Source organism: Camellia sinensis, chromosome 2, assembly GCF_055761805.1.
Source record: "Camellia sinensis isolate YWXY chromosome 2, ASM5576180v1, whole genome shotgun sequence".
Classification (NCBI taxonomy): Eukaryota; Viridiplantae; Streptophyta; class Magnoliopsida; order Ericales; family Theaceae; genus Camellia; species Camellia sinensis.
Genome location: NC_138962.1, coordinates 220,089,080 through 220,106,806, shown reverse-complemented (window position 1 = coordinate 220,106,806; position 17,727 = coordinate 220,089,080). Strand labels below are relative to the sequence as shown.

The 17,727-nt window shown below is 33.9% G+C and overlaps 1 protein-coding gene across 1 annotated transcript; it reads left to right on the top strand.

Moving 5' to 3' along the window:
* The first annotated feature begins 15,439 nt into the window (after window positions 1-15,439).
* Window positions 15,440-17,325, top strand: LOC114269866 (putative UDP-rhamnose:rhamnosyltransferase 1). The gene has a single exon (XM_028211228.2). The coding sequence runs from the start codon at window positions 15,539-15,541 to the stop codon at window positions 17,093-17,095; it is 1,557 nt and encodes a 518-aa protein (XP_028067029.2). The 5' UTR covers window positions 15,440-15,538; the 3' UTR covers window positions 17,096-17,325.
* Window positions 17,326-17,727: the final 402 nt, after the last annotated feature.

Genomic DNA, 17,727 nt, shown 5'->3' with positions numbered 1-17,727 from the left:
AGAGAGATTAGGAGGGAGAGATTATGAAATATTTTTGTTATTAAATAAATAAATCAATTAATATTTTTTTAATCTATTTTGTAAATTAAAAAATTAATAATTTTAGAAAATTGATTAATTTGTCACATTAATTGATTTAACATTTTGATATATATATATATATATATATATATATATATATATATAATACATAATTATATTACTAAATCAAAATATAAATAGATATCTATAACTTTAATAAAAAATATTATCTGATTTTTTGGGAAGAGAAAACGAATGTAAGTTTAAAATTTTTTTTTTTAAATTGGTGAGAGAGATTAGGAGGGAGAGATTATGAAATATTTTTGTTATTAAATAAATAAATCAGTTAATATTTTTTTAATCTATTTTGTAAATTAAAAAATTAATAATTTTAGAAAATTAATTAATTTGTCACATTAAGTGATTTAAAATTTTGATAGATATTTATAAAAAAAAATACATAATTATATTACTAAATCATAATTCAAATTTAGATGTTATATTTTTTTGAGATTTATAGCTAAATTCTTATCTTCTTTATTTTTGTGTGTAACCATAGTGTATGAGATAAATTAAAAAGGGTGCTGCAGTAATTATGAGAGAAGTCAAAAGGGATTGTAGGTTGGGAGAAGTTAATAAATGTTGAGGTTGCATTGGGAGAAACAATAAATGCTGAGGTTTTTTTTTTTTTTTTTTGTTAAATCAAATAATTAGAAAATTAATATTAGTATATTGGAGCTCTCACAAGGCCTGTGAGTTTAAAACTCCATTTTGCTTAATATATGCACGAGATAATTTTAGATATTTGTATTTATTTTAGATTTTTTTTTTAATATATAAATTATGTTTTTTAAGACTTTTTATAAAAATAATTTAACAATCTTATTACTAACCATAGTTTATGGGAGAATTTGAAAAGGGTACTGCAGTAATTATACACGGATTGTATCTATAATTATTTGTATGAGGTGATTTTAAATGCTGATCAGGAGTTTTTGACCAAATCAATAAATGTAAGCATGTAGAAAGACATGGAGACTGAAAAAGTTAATAAATGCAGATCAGGAAATTTTAATCAAATTAATAAATGCTGAGTTTTTTTTTTAAATAAAAAATTTTAAAAATTCAGATTGGGATATTGAACCTCCCACAGGCCTTGGGGTTTAAAAACCCCCTTTTGCTTAATATATAGTACTAACATATCACCCGTGCTATGAACAGATTGTGTTTACAATTATCTATATATGTGATTTGCGATTTTTAAATATCTTTTTTTTTAAAATGCCTTCTTTTTTTCCTTTTTTTTATATTATATTAAAGTTTAATATTTTGATAATAATCATATGTGTTAGACTTTTCAAGAAATTAAATGTCTTTTTTTTATTATATTATATTAAAGTTTAATATTTTGATAATAATCATATGTGTTGGACTTTTTAAGAATTTTTTTTTTATGCTTGTTCTTAATGCATTAAAGTGTTATTATGAGGGATAATAATCATATGTGTTGGGACTTTTCAAGAAATTCATATGTGTTGGATTTCAAAGAATTTTTTTTATGTTTTTTTTAAATACATTAAAGTGTTATTATGAGGATAGGACTTGGGAGTTGGGAGAAGTTAATAAATGCTACGATTTTTATTTTTTTTTAAATCAAAAAATCAGAAAAATTAGATTGGAAGATTGAAACTCTCACAAGGCTTGTGGTTAAAAATCTCATTTTGCTTAATATATAGTATAGATAGATAGATAAATATATACTTTAATTAAAACAATGATAGTAATATTTTTTTGTTTATACAATTAAAGAATTATCGATCAAACAAGATTTAAGTATTATGTGAATTAAAATATTAAGAGAGATTAATGTAATTATATAAAAATTCTAAAACTAATTTTTTTTTTTCTTCAAACTTTAAAAGAGATGAGTGTAATTTTTACCTTTTTATTTTTGGTTGATTTTTTATTTTAGTTTTTGAATTTAATCTATCACAAGGCCTATTTTGAAAAGTGGGTTAAAAGTCACTTATCAGCCTTTAACTTATTTTGAATCACATCATCTCTCGTATTTTTTACACGTTTTTTAAAAAAAATTAAAAAATTAACTTTTAACTATTTTTTTCAAAATACCCTTTAAAATACAATCGCGTCTCTATTAAAATTGAGAAGGATACAAAATAGATACAGGGGGTAGAGAAAAATATGAAAGGAAATAAAATATAAATATATATATAAGAAAATTTTGGTAAAAGTAAACATTATAATGATAAATTGTAGGAATTTTGTTGAAAAGAAAATAGGAGATATTTCCTTTCGGATTCGTTTGGTGTGTGTATTAATTTTCTGACTTTTTTATTATTTTAGTTTAAGGTTAAAAAATTTTGTTTGTGATAAGTTTTTTGACTTTTATAAAAAAAAATAATAATTATAATTTAAATTTGATATTTTATTTTATTAAATTAAAAAATTTATTTTATTTTCCTGTAATTATTTTAACTAAAAAATTTCATTTTAACTTATGTGAAATGAAGGCTAAGCACGCTTGCTGAAAAAATTCAACGGATATGATATATACACGATGAACGCGTGTAGTAGGTGGCCAAAACACGTGTCGGCCAAAATATTTGAGACAGGTACATCAACAACTGTGGTTTACTTTGCCAAATTACACCAACCATTCGTTTATTTTAATTTTTGATTTTTTATTTGTGATATATCTGATTATTAATTTTAAATTTCGTTTTAAGTAAAAATAATTAAAACACTGTTACTTTATTTCACTTTGATTCACGTCTTTTTAATTATGATATATATGACTTTAAATTTTAAATTTTATTCTAAATAAGAATAATTAAAAATACTGTTACTCTATTTCAAAAGTAAAGTCGTCAATTTAATAAAATATAAACTAGTTTGACAAAATAAATGTCAAAAAAATAATCTTTAATTTTTAAAAATTATTTATACTCACCAAAGAAAAAATTATATAAAAATGATAATCTTTTATATTTATTTATTTATTTATTTACCAAATTAATTTTTAGTATGTACTTGGATGATGATCATGTAATGAGTAATTGTTTTTGTTACTAATTTTGGATGATTATTATATAATAGATGGTTGTATTTGTTGCTGTGAGGGAGATTTATAATCTGACTTTGGACCGTGGTAATGACCGGGCTAAAATTAGTCCGAGCATGTTTGGGCCGAGCTAAGCTGGGACAATCCAGGTGCAGTGCGCTCGGTTAAAGCCTAGGTCCGATTTGGCCGAGATAACTTCTCTGCTAGCTCGGTTCGCGTTGTTTGCTCGTTGAGATCGACGTGCAAGATCCTCCGCAGACTGGCCAACCGACCAAGTGCTCAGTCATTACGGGGGTTGCTAAGCTCGGTCATAACGGAGCTCGGCGAGTGGCGCTATTGGACTCGTTACGTAGCACGGTCATATGAGGCCGAGGTGATGCCGCTGGGCTGCCCATTCCCGCTAATGTCGTCCAGCGGTTTGATTAGGTAGTGTTTCGCTAGATTTGCGCTGACAGATGGGTGAGCAGCTCTACGTGTCAATAAACGAATAGGTGCAGAGGTGAACGCAGAAAGTATATAAGCATGACTGCGCCCCCATGCTATGGATGGAACATCAGTTGGTGAGAAAAACTTTAACCTTCATCCAGCTCCTCTCTCTCTCTCTCTCTCTGAGTGTGTTCTAACTTGACCATCGGAGGGGTTTTCCGGCAACACACCGCTGGGTAGCTCACCGTCGTTGTGTTCATAGGTTAATCAAACAGAAGCAGAGCTTGGACGCAAGGAGTACGGGCTTCAGCGAATATCAGCTCCTCGTACAATTGGCGCTGTCTGTGGGAAGTCGACAGACAAAACCTTGTCCTTCAAGCTTCTCCGGTCATCTTTTATGGCGAACCACGACGACATTCCGTTACTCACCATCGACGGCATCACGCCAGAGTCCGTTTGTCTCAGAGATGGCCTGTCCGCCATTCTGATGATGGCTGATTTGGACACCTCCGCACAAGGACTTCCCAGGGATGCGCGAGACAAGCGCGCAAGGAGTTTTGGGCACTCTGTCATTCCAAAAGAGCGTCGCCGATGGCGAGATTCACACATTCAACACTTGGAAGACAAGCTAAGAGACCAAAATACCATCATCAAGAAAATAGCGATGGAGATGGAGGCCATGAGACGCCAGATGAAGGGAAATGGCATTGCTGGAGTGGGAAACCACAATGAGCACGCCCATTCCTGCCGTTCCGGTAATCTTAATAGACGTTGCACCCATTTACTCTCCGTCACGAGAAGCTTTAGAGCTGAAGACTACGTAGCACCGGCGACGATATCTCGCACACAGGACAGCAGTTACCAACCCTTACGCCCGACGACGACGTCTAGGTATTCTCGCTCCGATCGTTCAAAAGACTTAAGGGATGTGTTGGAAGAGCGCGCTTGCCAGCAGGAGGCGCAGAGGGTGCTTGCACTGCAGCGGCTGGTCCCTAGAGGGCGAGCCAGTGAAAGGGACGCCATGCCACAACCACGCTTGGTGGCACGCGCGCCACCAAATAAAGAGTTGGCAATGCTGAGTGCCACCTCTTTTTCCGTAGAGATCGAGAACGTATCGCTTCCCTCTAGGTTCCGTCAACCAAAGTTCACGCTCTATGACGGAAAGACTGATCCATATATGTACGTAAGCCATTTCCGGCAGGTTATGACTGGGCACAGGCGAAACGATGCACTCATGTGCCATGTTTTTCCATCGAGTTTGGCCTAAAATGGTTCGAGAGGCTGCCGGATGAGAGCATCGAGGGGTGGCAACAGTTGGCAAAGGCATTTGTCACCAGATTTAAGACAAATGCTAAAATGCCCAAGGAAATTGACCATCTCTTGAGAGTAAAGATGGAGCCAGACGACTCTTTGAAGGCGTATAACACTAAGTATTGGGAGACTTTCAACGAGATCCTTGATTGCCCGACCAACCTTGCAATTACTCAGTATAAGCGCGGTCTTCCAGTTAGATATCGACTGAGAGACTCGCTCACAATGAATCAACCGTCAACCATGGAATTGCACATGCAACACATTAATGAGCACATCCGAGTCGAAAATGATGCAGCCACAGCTACCGTGATGACAAGTTTGGTAGTAGAGAATAAGAGAGTAGTGCGAAAGGTTCACGCAGCCGGACAAGATGATGGCCATGCAAACCACCATGGAAGAGATATAGGGAGTTCGGTTTTTGGAAGACATCTGTAAGAAGGCCAAGGAAAAGGGGCATAAAACTAGCAGAATGTAAATGGCCGATCCATTTTCAAAACAACGAACTTTGCCAATCTAAATTTGCGTTCTTAGTTCTATTTTTGTAACTCTTTTTGCCATTGGCACAATGAAACAAGTAGACTATTTTCTTGAGAATTGTTGTATTTTTGCCTCGCCAAATGGATTTAGTGTGGTTTAAGGGGCAACTAACAATCATTTTGATGAAAAGATCTAAATCCCTTGCAGGGCGGATTTTGCTCAGCAAGAGATTTGTTGATGGTTTTGATCAACTTTGCAATTCCTTGTCGGACGGATTTTGCTCGGCAAGAGATTTGTTGATGATTTTATCAACTCTGAAATTCCTTGTAGGATGAATTTTACTCGATAAGAGGTTTGTTGATGATTTTATCAACTCTGGAATTCCTTGTCGGATGAATTTTACTCAGCAAAAGGTTTGTTGATGGTTTTAATCAACTTTAGAATTCCTCGCCAAGCGAATCTTACTCGCCAAGAAGCAAGTCACCGAGTGGACCTTGCTCATGACCTTGGATTTGCTTGCCGAGCTGATCTTGCTCGCCAAGAAGAAAGTCGTTGAGCTGACCTTGCTCGTTGACCATGAAGTTCCTTGTCGAGCTGATTTTGCTTGCTAAGAAGCAAGTCACCAAGCGGACCTTGCTCGCGACCTTAGAGTTCCTGGCCGAGCTAATCTTGCTCGCCAAGAAGAAAGTCAGCGAGCTAACCTTGCTCCCCGACCTTGGAGTTCCTTGTCGACCATAGAGTTCCTTGCCGAGCTGATCTTGCTCGCCAAGAAGCAAGTCGTTGAGCTGACCTTGCTCGCCGACCTTGGAGTACATTGCCGAGCTGATCTTGCTCGCCAAGAAGAAAGTCGATGAGCTGACCTTGCTCGCCGACCTTAGAGTTCCTTGTCGAGCTGATCTTGCTCTCCAAGAAGTAAGTCGCCGAGCGGACTTTGCTCGTCGACCATGGAGTTCCTTGCTGAGCTGATCTTGTTCGCCAAGAAGAAAGTCGCCGAGCTGACCTTGCTCACCGACCTTGGAGTTCCTTGTCGAGCTGATTTTACTCACCAAGAAGTAAGGCGCTGAGCGGACCTTGCTCGTTGACCATGGAGTTCCTTGCTGAGTTAATCTTGCTTACCAAGAAGCAAGTCGCGGAGCGGACCTTGCCCGCCGACCTTTAAGTTCCTTGCCGAGCTGATCTTGTTCGCCAAGAAGCAAGCCACCGAGTTGACCTTGCTCGTCGACCTTGGAGTTCCTTGCCGAGCTGATCTTGCTCGCCAAGAAGAAAGTCACCGAGCTGACCTTGCTCGCCGACCTTAGAGTTCCTTACCAAGCTGATCTTGCTTGCCAAGAAGTAAGTCGCCAAGCGGACCTTGCTCATTGACCATAGAGTTCCTTGCCGAGTTGATCTTGCTCGCCAAGAAGTAAGTCGCAGAGCAGACCTTGCCCGCCGACCTTTGAGTTCCTTGCCGAGCTGAACTTGATCGCCAAGAAGCAAGTTACCGAGTTGACCTTGCTCGCCGACCTTGGAGTTCCTTGCCGAGATGATCTTGCTCACCAAGAAGAAAGCCACCGAGCTGACCTTGCTCGCCGACCTTAGAGTTCTTTTCCGAGCTGATCTTGCTCGCCAAGAAGCAAGTTGCGGAGCGGACCTTGCCCGCCGACCTTTGAGTTCCTTGCCGAGCTGATCTTGCTTTCCAAGAAGGAAGTTGCTGAGCGGACCTTGCTCGTCGACCATGGAGTTTCTTACTGAGCTGATCTTGCTCGCCAAGAAGCAAGTCGCGGAGCGGACCTTGCCCGCTGACCTTTGAGTTCCTTACTGAGCTGATCTTGCTCGCCAAAAAGCAAGTTGCCGAGCTGACCTTGCTCGCCGACCTTGGAGTTCCTTGCCAAGCTGATCTTGCTCGCCAAGAAGAAAGTCGCCGAGCTGACCTTGCTCGTCGACCTTAGAGTTCCTTGCCGAGCTGATCTTGCTCGCCAAGAAGCAAGTCACAGAGCTGACCTTGCTTGCTGATCTTGGGGTTCCTTGCCGAGCTAATCTTACTCGCCAAGAAGCAAGTCGCCGAGCTGACCTTGCTCGCCGACCTTGGAGTTCCTTGCCAAGCTGATCTTGCTCGCCAAGAAGAAAGTTGCCGAGCTGACCTTGCTCGCCAACTTTGGAGTTATTTGCCGAGCTGATCTTGCTCGATAAGAAACAAGTCGCTGAGCGAACCTTGCTCGTTGACCATGGAGTTCCTTGCCGAGCTGATCTTGCTCGCCAAGAAGAAAGTCACTGAGCTAACCTTGCTTGCCAACCTTGGAATTCCTTACCGAGCTGATCTTGCTCGCCAAGAAGCAAGTCACAGAGCGGACCATGCTCATCGACCATGGAGTTCATTGCCGAGCTAATCTTGCTCGCTGAGAAGTAAGTCGCCAAGCGGACCTTGCCCGCTGACCTTGGAGTTCCTTGCCGAGCTGATCTTGCTCGCCTAGAAGCAAGTCGCGGAGCGGACTTTGCTCGCCGACCTTGGAGTTCCTTGCCGAGCTGATCTTACTCGCCGGGCTGATCTTACTCGTCAAGAAGAAAGTCGTCGAGCTGACCTTGCTCGCTAACCTTGGAGTTCATTACCGAGCTGATCTTGCTCGCTAAGAATCAAGTTGTTAAGCTGGCTTTCCTCGCTAACTTTGAAAGTCCTTACCGAGTTGATTTTGCTCGCTCAAGAAGTTGCTGAGCTAATTTTACTTGCTAAGAATGAGATGACTTTGTTTGCCAACTTTGAGGTTTCTAGACCGAGCAAAGTGAACCACCGAGCAAAAAGTCCTTGTAATGTAATTTCGGTCACGCAAATGCGGACAAAATTAAGGGGCAATTGTGAGGGAGATTTCATAATCTGGCTTTGGGCCGTGGTAATGACTGGGCTAAAATTGGTCCGTGTATGTTTGGGCCGAGCTAAGCTGGGACAATCCAGGTGCAGTGCGCTCGGTTAAAGCCCAGGTCCGATTTGGCCGGGATAACTTCTCTACCAGCCCGGTTCGTATTGTTTGCTCGTTGAGATCGGCATGCAAGATCCTTCGCAGACTAGCCAACCGAGCAAGTGCTCAGTCATTACAGGGGGCTGCTAAGCTCGGTCATAACGGAGCTCGGCGAGTGGCGCTATTGGACTTGTTACGTAGCACGGTCATATGAGAGCAAGGTGATGCCGCCGGGCTGCCCGTTCCCGCCAATGTCGTCTGGCGGTTTAATTAGGTGGTGTTTAGCTGGATTTGCGCTGACAGATGGGTCAGCAGCTCCACGTGTCAATAGACGAATGGGTGCAGAGGTGAACACAGAAAGTATATAAAAATGACTGCGCCCTCCATGCTATGGATGAAACATCAGTTGGTGAGAAAAACTTTAACCTTCATCCAGCTCCTTTCTCTCTCTCTCTGAGTGTGTGCTAACTTGACCATCAGAGGGATTTTCCGGCAACACACCGCCGGGTAGCTCACCGCCGTTGTGTTCGTAGGTTAATCGGATAGAAGCAGAGCTTGGACGCAAGGAGTACGGGCTTCAGTGAATATCAGCTCTCCGTACAGTTGCTAATAGATTTTTTTTATGGTTATCATGTAATAGATGGTTGTTAAGTTTTTAATGTGTAATCGATATATTTAATATATAAAATGTTTTTAGTTTTGAATTTTTTGATTTAATAGATTGGTTTAATAACGACATCAAAGTCATCGCTATATTTGATTTTTGAAAAAACAGAATTTAATTTAACGAAAATAAATTAAAAAAAAATATTTCTACCCTCTTAAAAGATAAAATTATATAAAAATTATGGGTATGTTTGGTTTGATTCTGAGAGAGTTGTTTTTAAAAATTGTTTTGGGAAGAGAGTTTATAAATTTTTTAAATTTGTTTGGTTGTGTATTTTGAAAGTAGTTTTAGAATTTGGAAGTTTGGAATAATTTGATATTTTGGTTGTGTTTTTAATTTTTTGTAACAAACTTAACTTTTAATTTCTTAGAAAAATTTCCTCAAAACCAAACTAAACATAATTTTATAATCAAGAAAGTTCTAACATTATTTATTAAAAAAATGCCATTACATTTCAAACAACATACAAATTAACTAATACAAAATAAGTTGTATGACGACTTTACCCTTGAAATGGACCGCTTGCAAAAGAAACATTTTTTATTATCCTTATTTAGAACAAGATTCAAAATCCAGTTTCAAATATATCACAATTAAAAAGTCATGGATCAAAGTGATACAAACCCCATATTACATGGATTGTTTTATGTAGTTTAAAAAATTATAAATACTTCTTTTATAAGAATTTTTTATTTGATAGAATTAATTGAAAATATAAATGTTTTAACTACGCTCTTATAAAATAATAAAATTATATAAATTATTAATTGACTTGATGATTTGTTAATAAAAGACATCATTTGTTATAAAATTTAAAACTTTAAGGGATATTATGTAATTTTCGTAACTATATAAGATAATTCGTATTTTAAATAAATATAAGGAAGTGTAATTGTAATTTATCAATATGTTTAGGGTGTTGGTAGTTTTAATAGAGTTAAATTATTACACTAATCAATATCAGTCTATTATTAACTTAAACTTGACATCTCAGTCAATTTGAACTTAAATATTCCCTATTGATCTCTTAAGTTATAAATTGAGTTAAATATTTGATGGTGTAGACAGAGAGTTGTCGTAAAAATTATTTTTTTTTAGTGATTTTTTAATTTTTTACAAAAATAAATATACAAATAAAGTAGCGATACATAATTATAAAATAGTAGCTCTAATGAGGTGAAAGAGAGAGTAGAGAGAAATAGAGAGAGGAATGTGGGCTCCCATATCACATGAATATTCTCCACATTATTAGAGTTATATTAAAACTCTCAAATTAAAACTCCCAAACAATATTGATACAAATATATAGAAAAGAGTTGGCATTTTATAATAAAATTTTGATTTTTAAGTAAAATTCTAACTTTCCAAAATAGGCTAGAGTGAGCCTTTAGTATAATGGTGGGAAGAACGGTTAGGTTAAGTTTGGGGCTATTTAACTCACAAAAAGATAAAATAGACTTTTTAGTTCAATAAGATAAAACATTACATCTAACCTATAATCATTATATTCTTTCTCTCACAAAAGTCAAAAAAGTCAAAAAGTCCTTTCCAAACGAGGCTTTTTAGCCTCAGACTAAAAAAGTCAAAAGTCAACCCACTTCCCAAACGAACAAATTAGTTTGTTTATTTTGGATTTTCATGATTTACCTTTCAGAAAATTGAAATTTTTTATTTTTCGTATTTTTTTTATTTTTATTGATTTTTTTAATATTCTAAGTAATTTTTTTTAAATTTTTAGATACCTAAAATAAATACGCTTAAAAAGTATATTGCAATTTTTTTTAAAAAAAATTCACTAAATATAAAAATATCAAAAAAATACGAGAATTCAGTATATATTTTTTTATTTTTTGAAATATTTTTTTACAAATATTTTACTTTTTAGATACATCTAAATAAGGTGCATCTAAAAATTTTTTAAAAAAATGAAAAACAAAAAACACAATTTTTAAAAAATTGAATCCTGAAAATTAAAATCAAACACACTGAATAATTTTCCAATTATATGAGATGATGAACTCTACTATATAAATATGCAAGGTTGAATTATAAATACACCTCTTAAAATTTGTTTAAAATATAAATTGTCTCTTATAATTTTGAAAATTACATTTCATAATTTTAAATTTCTAATTGCATATTTTATTAATAAATCATTAAGTCAATTAAATTTTTTTAATGATATCAGAAATATATTTTAATTAGCAATTATGATAAATTAATTATTATATAAAAGAGTAGTTAGAAATTTTTATTTATTTATTGTTAATTTTATTAAATAAATAATTTTTGACACTGGGTATTTATAATTTCAAAATCACCAGAGCCAATCTTCATTTTAACCTTTGAACCCATCTCATGAGTGTAACTTGAAAATTAAGAGACTTCTAAATAAACAACAACGAACAACAAAAATAACAACAAACAAACAACAAAAACCATAAGAGTTAAATTTGAGTTAACCAAATTAACCAAATGGGAGCAAACCCACCGACTCATTAACCAAGAGCATCTCTAATGACAAGTTATTGAAGTTGTTATTGTTATAATTTGATAGCAATTTGCAAAAACTTTATTCCAATAGCAAGTTATAGAAACTGTCAAATTTGACAAATGTTAAATATTATGTTAAATTTGACACAAGTTTTGACAGTTGTCATAATTGTCAACTCACATGAAAAACCTCCTTCCCTCTCTCCCTCTTAGCAAAACATTCCTTCATCCGTCATGTCCGCCATTTTTGTAGAAAACCAGCCGGACATCCCACACATCAATTTCTGTGTTAAAATGACAAAAATAACAGCCTTCTATTAGAGCACCATTATTATAATTTGAATAAAATACTTCTATTCATTACTATGATTTAACAATAACAATCCTATTATAACATTTGTCATTGCAAATGCTCTAACAAATCTAATAGGTGAAGCCATTTAAAATTTCTCTACGAAAATCCCCAACATCTCTATTCTCATTTTAGCTATAATTAAGGAGTCAAAACACAAAAATATCACTCCAAGAGCCTTTTTATTCAACTCTCTGCTTAAATAGGAATTGGGGGATGACTCCAACTGTTGAAAGAGAATCCACGGATATTTTGGGAGGTGGCTTTTTTAGCAAATTTTTTTTTTTTTACTTATTTTCATCATTATTAAATTTCTTCTAAAAAATTTCAAAAAATTTTAGGTTTATAAATTGAGTTTAACAAGACGAATTGAAAAATTATAATTTTTAAATTTTTTTTTAAAAATTCAAAAAAGACAAATTCTTACAAAAAAAAATATACTTTTTAGATTCGTCTCGACAAAACGGACTCAAAAAGTAAAATTTTTTGACATAATTTTTTAAAAAAATCATTGAAGACAAAAACAAGAAGTAATTCAACCCCCCTCCCAAAAAAGAAAAAAAAATGGGCCTCAATCACTCTCTATAAATAAAAAAAAAAAATATTTTGTCTTTCATTTCTCATTTCTTATCTCTACGTCAAGTTGGAAGTGTGAGAAAAAAATATTTTTAATAAAAATTGATAAATACAACTATTTAAAACATATATAGAGACAAAAAAGAAGGTATTATCAGAAATGGTAGTTGAATGTTCCATTCAATTTAACAGTAAATGTGAAATATGTGTCAGATATAAAAGGGATTATATGCTCATTTTAAAATTTTAAGGGTGTATATCATACATGAAATAAAGTACAGGGGTTAAATTACGCATGAAATAAAGCACAAGAGGTTAAAGTGTACTTTACCTTCCAAATAAATGACAAAAATACAAGGCCATTTCAATTTTTTTCATTAAATCGTTAACAAACCTAATGATGTACTTCAGTCCACAAACCACAAATGAGTTATGTAGTCATTTCCAAACGTGAGGGGGTAAATTGCACATGATCCAAACAACATGGAGGTAAAGAGACGTTTGTCCTAATATTATTAAAGAAATTTCAGCTTGTGTCACATAGAAATTTCAAGTGGTCATAGATTTCTCTGTGGCGAGCTGAAATTTTTCTATCAATTTTTTTTTTTGAAGAGTTAAAATTTCTTTGTGAAGAGTTGAAAAATTATCTCTATGAAAATATTAAGGGATCCTAACTATTATGTAAATGTTATATGTTTTTTATTTTGTAAAAATTTAATATTAGGAAACTTGAACTAAAAATCTCTAAAATTTCAAAAGTATTTTTGACATTCAATTCCTAGGATGAAAATATGCCACGTACCTCTCTACCAATAATTTGAGAGAAAACTATGGTGTCCACTCTATGCTCTCTATCAAAATTAACAAAATTTTGTAATATTAATAATAAAATATGTTATCTCGTCACAAATTAATATAATAAATGTCTAAAATTTATAACTAGTGTTACAAAAGTTTGTGACTTAATTACAATATCTTTTATTGCATTAATTTGTGGCGAGATTACTGTTAATAATATGAAATTTTGTAATAAAATAATGCCAATTTATGATATGGTGCATATGGTATCACACCATAGGTTTTCCATAATTTGAATATTTGGATTTTTTTTTTCTTTGGAGTCATTTTAAAAAGAGTACAATATTATTTTAAAGTGAATTGGACACTACTATTTGGATTCTTAGCGTTCATTATAGGTTTATTCAAATCATTTATTTTTTAAACTACAACGTGTAGATTACTTATAAAAAAAAATTAAGCTAATCTAATAATCATATACACATTAGTTTATTACATTTATCATTAAAAAAAAAATTAATTTTCAAATAATATTTATCATTTATTTTTTATTTGCAAATAAATGTCAAAACTACATGGCTACCATTATCAAATGAACCTATTTTATTTTTTCAAAAATATCTACACATTATGATTTGAAAAAGAAACCATTTATATTATTAAGGTGGGACCGGGCTCGACGGTCCAACAACATCAATCGCAGAAAAATTGTAAGGCTCAATTGAGACCCACAACTGTATCCCTAATACATGATATTTTATGTGTGGCTTTCGAGAAAAAAAGTTTGAAATTCTCAAATTTTTTTTACAATTTAACTTATAATGATGTAATTTGATAAGTGTTAATTTTTTATTAATTATATGAGACCTATCACTTTTGTCACAACATTATAAATATATTTATTAGTGTAAAATGTGAATCTCTAATATTGATAAACTTTTAATTTATGAGAAATCTAATTATATAATATTGTGAATAAATTGTGGGAATATAGATCCTCAATAGTACACTTTGTAGTGTAATATATATATATATATATATATATAGCCACTTTCTTCCTCTTCTCAAAATTATGTGTTTTTTTTTTTAAACAATAAAAAAGATGTTTTCTTATTTTTTATTTTTTGATTCAAACAAAAACATTATTTGAGACACTACAAAATGCACTATAAGAGCATCTACACCAGGTGCATCATATTTGTGTTTTAGCTAAATTAAGCCAGTTATTACCGAATCATCTTCAACAGATTCCCTAATCGTGATCTGTTGTGTCGTTTATATGTTGTGTCAAAACAATCTAACACAAACAGGGCCTATTTAATTAAACATGTCAACTATATTAATACTAACCTAGCCTACTTATAATTGTGTTAATCTTAACACAACACGTTTAAAAAAAAAAAGCAAATTGTCAGTTGTACCACTTATTTTTACCAAAAAACAAAAACTTGTTTCACATCACTTGCATGAAAATAACTTCTTTAAAACACCCAATGATAATATATATGCCAATATCTATTAAAATAATTAAAAATATTCATTACTAATCCATTATACATCCAATTTAAATTTTTGTCCCTCGTTAATGTTTAAATATCTAATAAAATTTTAAAAGTAAAACAAGTTTTCATCCAATACTAAACTAATAACAATAATAATATTACAGTTATGCCACATCTAATCTAAACTATTGTCACTCATTAATATTTAATTTTTTGATTTATATTTTTATCAAACTAATTTATAGTTTGTAAAAACATTTAGAGAATAAATTTTAAAAACTAAATCAAACAGAGTGAATAATAACTATAACACAAAAAATATTTTAAAAAAAAACTAAATTAAGCAAAATTGTAGTAGAAAAATAATTAATAAACTAACAAAATATATTATAATTTTTAATCACATTGACTCACCATTGCAAGTTTTAACTTGTATGCCAAGAAGATTTTTTTTTTAAACTTGATTGAAGAGTTGATCAAGATTTGAGGAGAGGCAAATAAATTATTAAATCATAACCGACAGTCAATTTATCATTAATTTAAAATTACACTTCATTAAGTATACACATAATATAAAGATTTAAATTTTGATCGAATGAATAAGAATACATTATTTAAAATGTTACATTTAAATCATAATAATTTTATTTTTTCTCTCACAAAAGTTAAAAAAATTTAAAATTTATCTCAACGGAAACTTTTTGACTCTAGACTAAAATAGACAAAAAAAAATAAAAAAATTGGCAAAAAAATAAAAAAATTTAAAAGTCAACTCATATTCTAAACGAAACCTTAATAACAAAAATATTATAAATCATTATATTATTATAAATTATCATATTATTCTCTTATTTTTTTTTATATTTTTTTTATAAAAAATTAATAAAGTAACATATTTATATGCAACTAAACAAGCATCCTGTCAGTGCATCTATTGCAAAAGCGAGACATGTCGGACTGGTTTCATGTACATATGCATCATCACTCCCCACCCCATTACTCATTTTATTTTGCGAGAAAGTGAGACAAAGCTCGAGAATAATGGAGAGAAAAGAAATTCACGTTGTTCTCCTTCCATGGCTAGCATTCGGTCACATGATGCCATTTCACGAGCTCGCCATATCCCTAGCCAAAGCCGGCATCAAAGTCTCCTACATCTCAACCCCAAACAATCTCCGCCGCCTCCCCACCCCTCCGCCGCCTCTCGCCGCCCTCATCACTCCGGTGGCGCTTCCACTTCCGCCGCTCGACTTGCCGGAAAACGCCGAAGCCACCGTCGACATTCCCATGGAGAAACTCCTCTCCTTAACCATGGCCTTCGATCTCCTCCACCAACCCTTCAAGCAATTCGTCTCCGATTTCTCGCCGGACTGGATCATCTCCGATTTCATCCCCCATTGGACCTCCGACGTAGCTCGAGACTTGGGTGTTCCTCTATTGACCTTCTCTGCTTTCTCGGCGGCGACCAATGTGTTCTTCGGCCCGCCGGAGTTTCTCTCCGGCGAGGGTCAGAAAAGAGTCCGATCATCCATCGAGAGCCTGACTTCGCCGCCGGAGTGGGTCACGTTTCCTTCGGCGGTGGCGTACCGGAGATTCGAAGCCGCCGGAGCTCTTTTCGGGTTTTTTGGGGATAATCCGACCGGGATCTCCGCGGCGGGAAGAGTCGGGAAAACTCTAGAAGGTTCTAGAGCTGTTGCGATTCGGAGTTGTAGAGAGATCGAGGGTGAGTATTTGAGCTTGTTCGAGCAGATCATTGGGAAGCCTGTGATTCCAGTGGGTTTGCTTCCGCCATTGAAATCGAATAAAGCTCAAAAACAAACCAGAGATGAGAATTGGACTCAAATCTTCAAATGGCTTGATTATCAGAAACCCAGATCGGTTCTTTTTGTTGGGTTTGGGAGTGAGTGTAAACTCAACAAAGAAGAAATTCACGAGATCGCTCATGGGCTTGAGAAATCGGAGCTTCCATTTTTGTGGGCTCTGAGAAAACCCACTTGGGCAATTGAAGATCTCGATTCTGTGCCGATTGAATTCACTGATCGGACATTGGAGAGAGGGAGAGTGAGCTTCGGATGGGCACCGCAGAGAGAGATTCTGGAACACCCATCAATCGGAGGGTCTCTGTTTCACGCAGGTTGGGGATCGGTGATTGAAACACTGCAATTTGGACACTCGATGGTGGTTCTTCCTTTGATAATCGATCAGGGTTTGAATGCGAGGTTGATGGTTGAAAAGGGTTTGGCGATTGAAGTGGACAGAAGTGAAGATGGGTCGTTTAGCAGAGACGACATAGCTAAGGCTCTGAAACTAGCTATGGTGTCCAAGGAAGGAGATGAAATGAGAGCTCGGTTGAGAGAAGCTGCGAAGATGGCTGGACATCAGAAACTGCATGATGGTTACATGGATGAGTTTGTCAAGTATTTGAAAAATGGGGCTGTTATTGCAAATAAAAATTAGTCACTATCATCATGTCATGGGAAAGGTGTATTTGTATTTTTTGTTGTATTAGTAATTTTTCTTTCTTCTTTTCTGTTTCATTTTAGGATTTGGATAGAACTCTCTTATTGTAGGTAGGATTATACAAAATATTGTATAATCGGTTAAAATTGCATTGATTCGTATCAATTAGTACTGTTCTATCTGTTAATTATAGTTTAAACTTTAAAATTTATAATTCGCTTTCAAAATCATTTCGTCCACTATAATTAATACATTTATATTTATTTAATCGAAATATCAAAATAAAAATAAGTGTGAGAGTGAAATGTGTAAATTTTTTTACAAATTAGTAATTAAATATATATATAAATAATATTATGTAAAATTAATTTGTATGGTATATATGAAAAATATTATATAAATTAATATTATATATTATATAAATACTTGATAATTAGATAGAATATTTGTCAATTAGTCCAAAATCGCTTAAATTATAATTTGTCAATCTGTCAATCCATTAATACGCTATTCAATTTATAATTTTATCATCAAACCATTTAAATCACACTACCCACTTAGAAGTTTATATTAGTAGTATTGCAAGTTTATATTACTAGTATAATAACAAATAAAAAATGCTTATCAGT

Excerpts from the sequence above, each read along its gene's own strand:
- LOC114269866 (XM_028211228.2), top strand. The coding sequence starts at position 15,539 with ATGCAACTAAACAAGCATCCTGTCAGTGCATCTATTGCAAAAGCGAGA.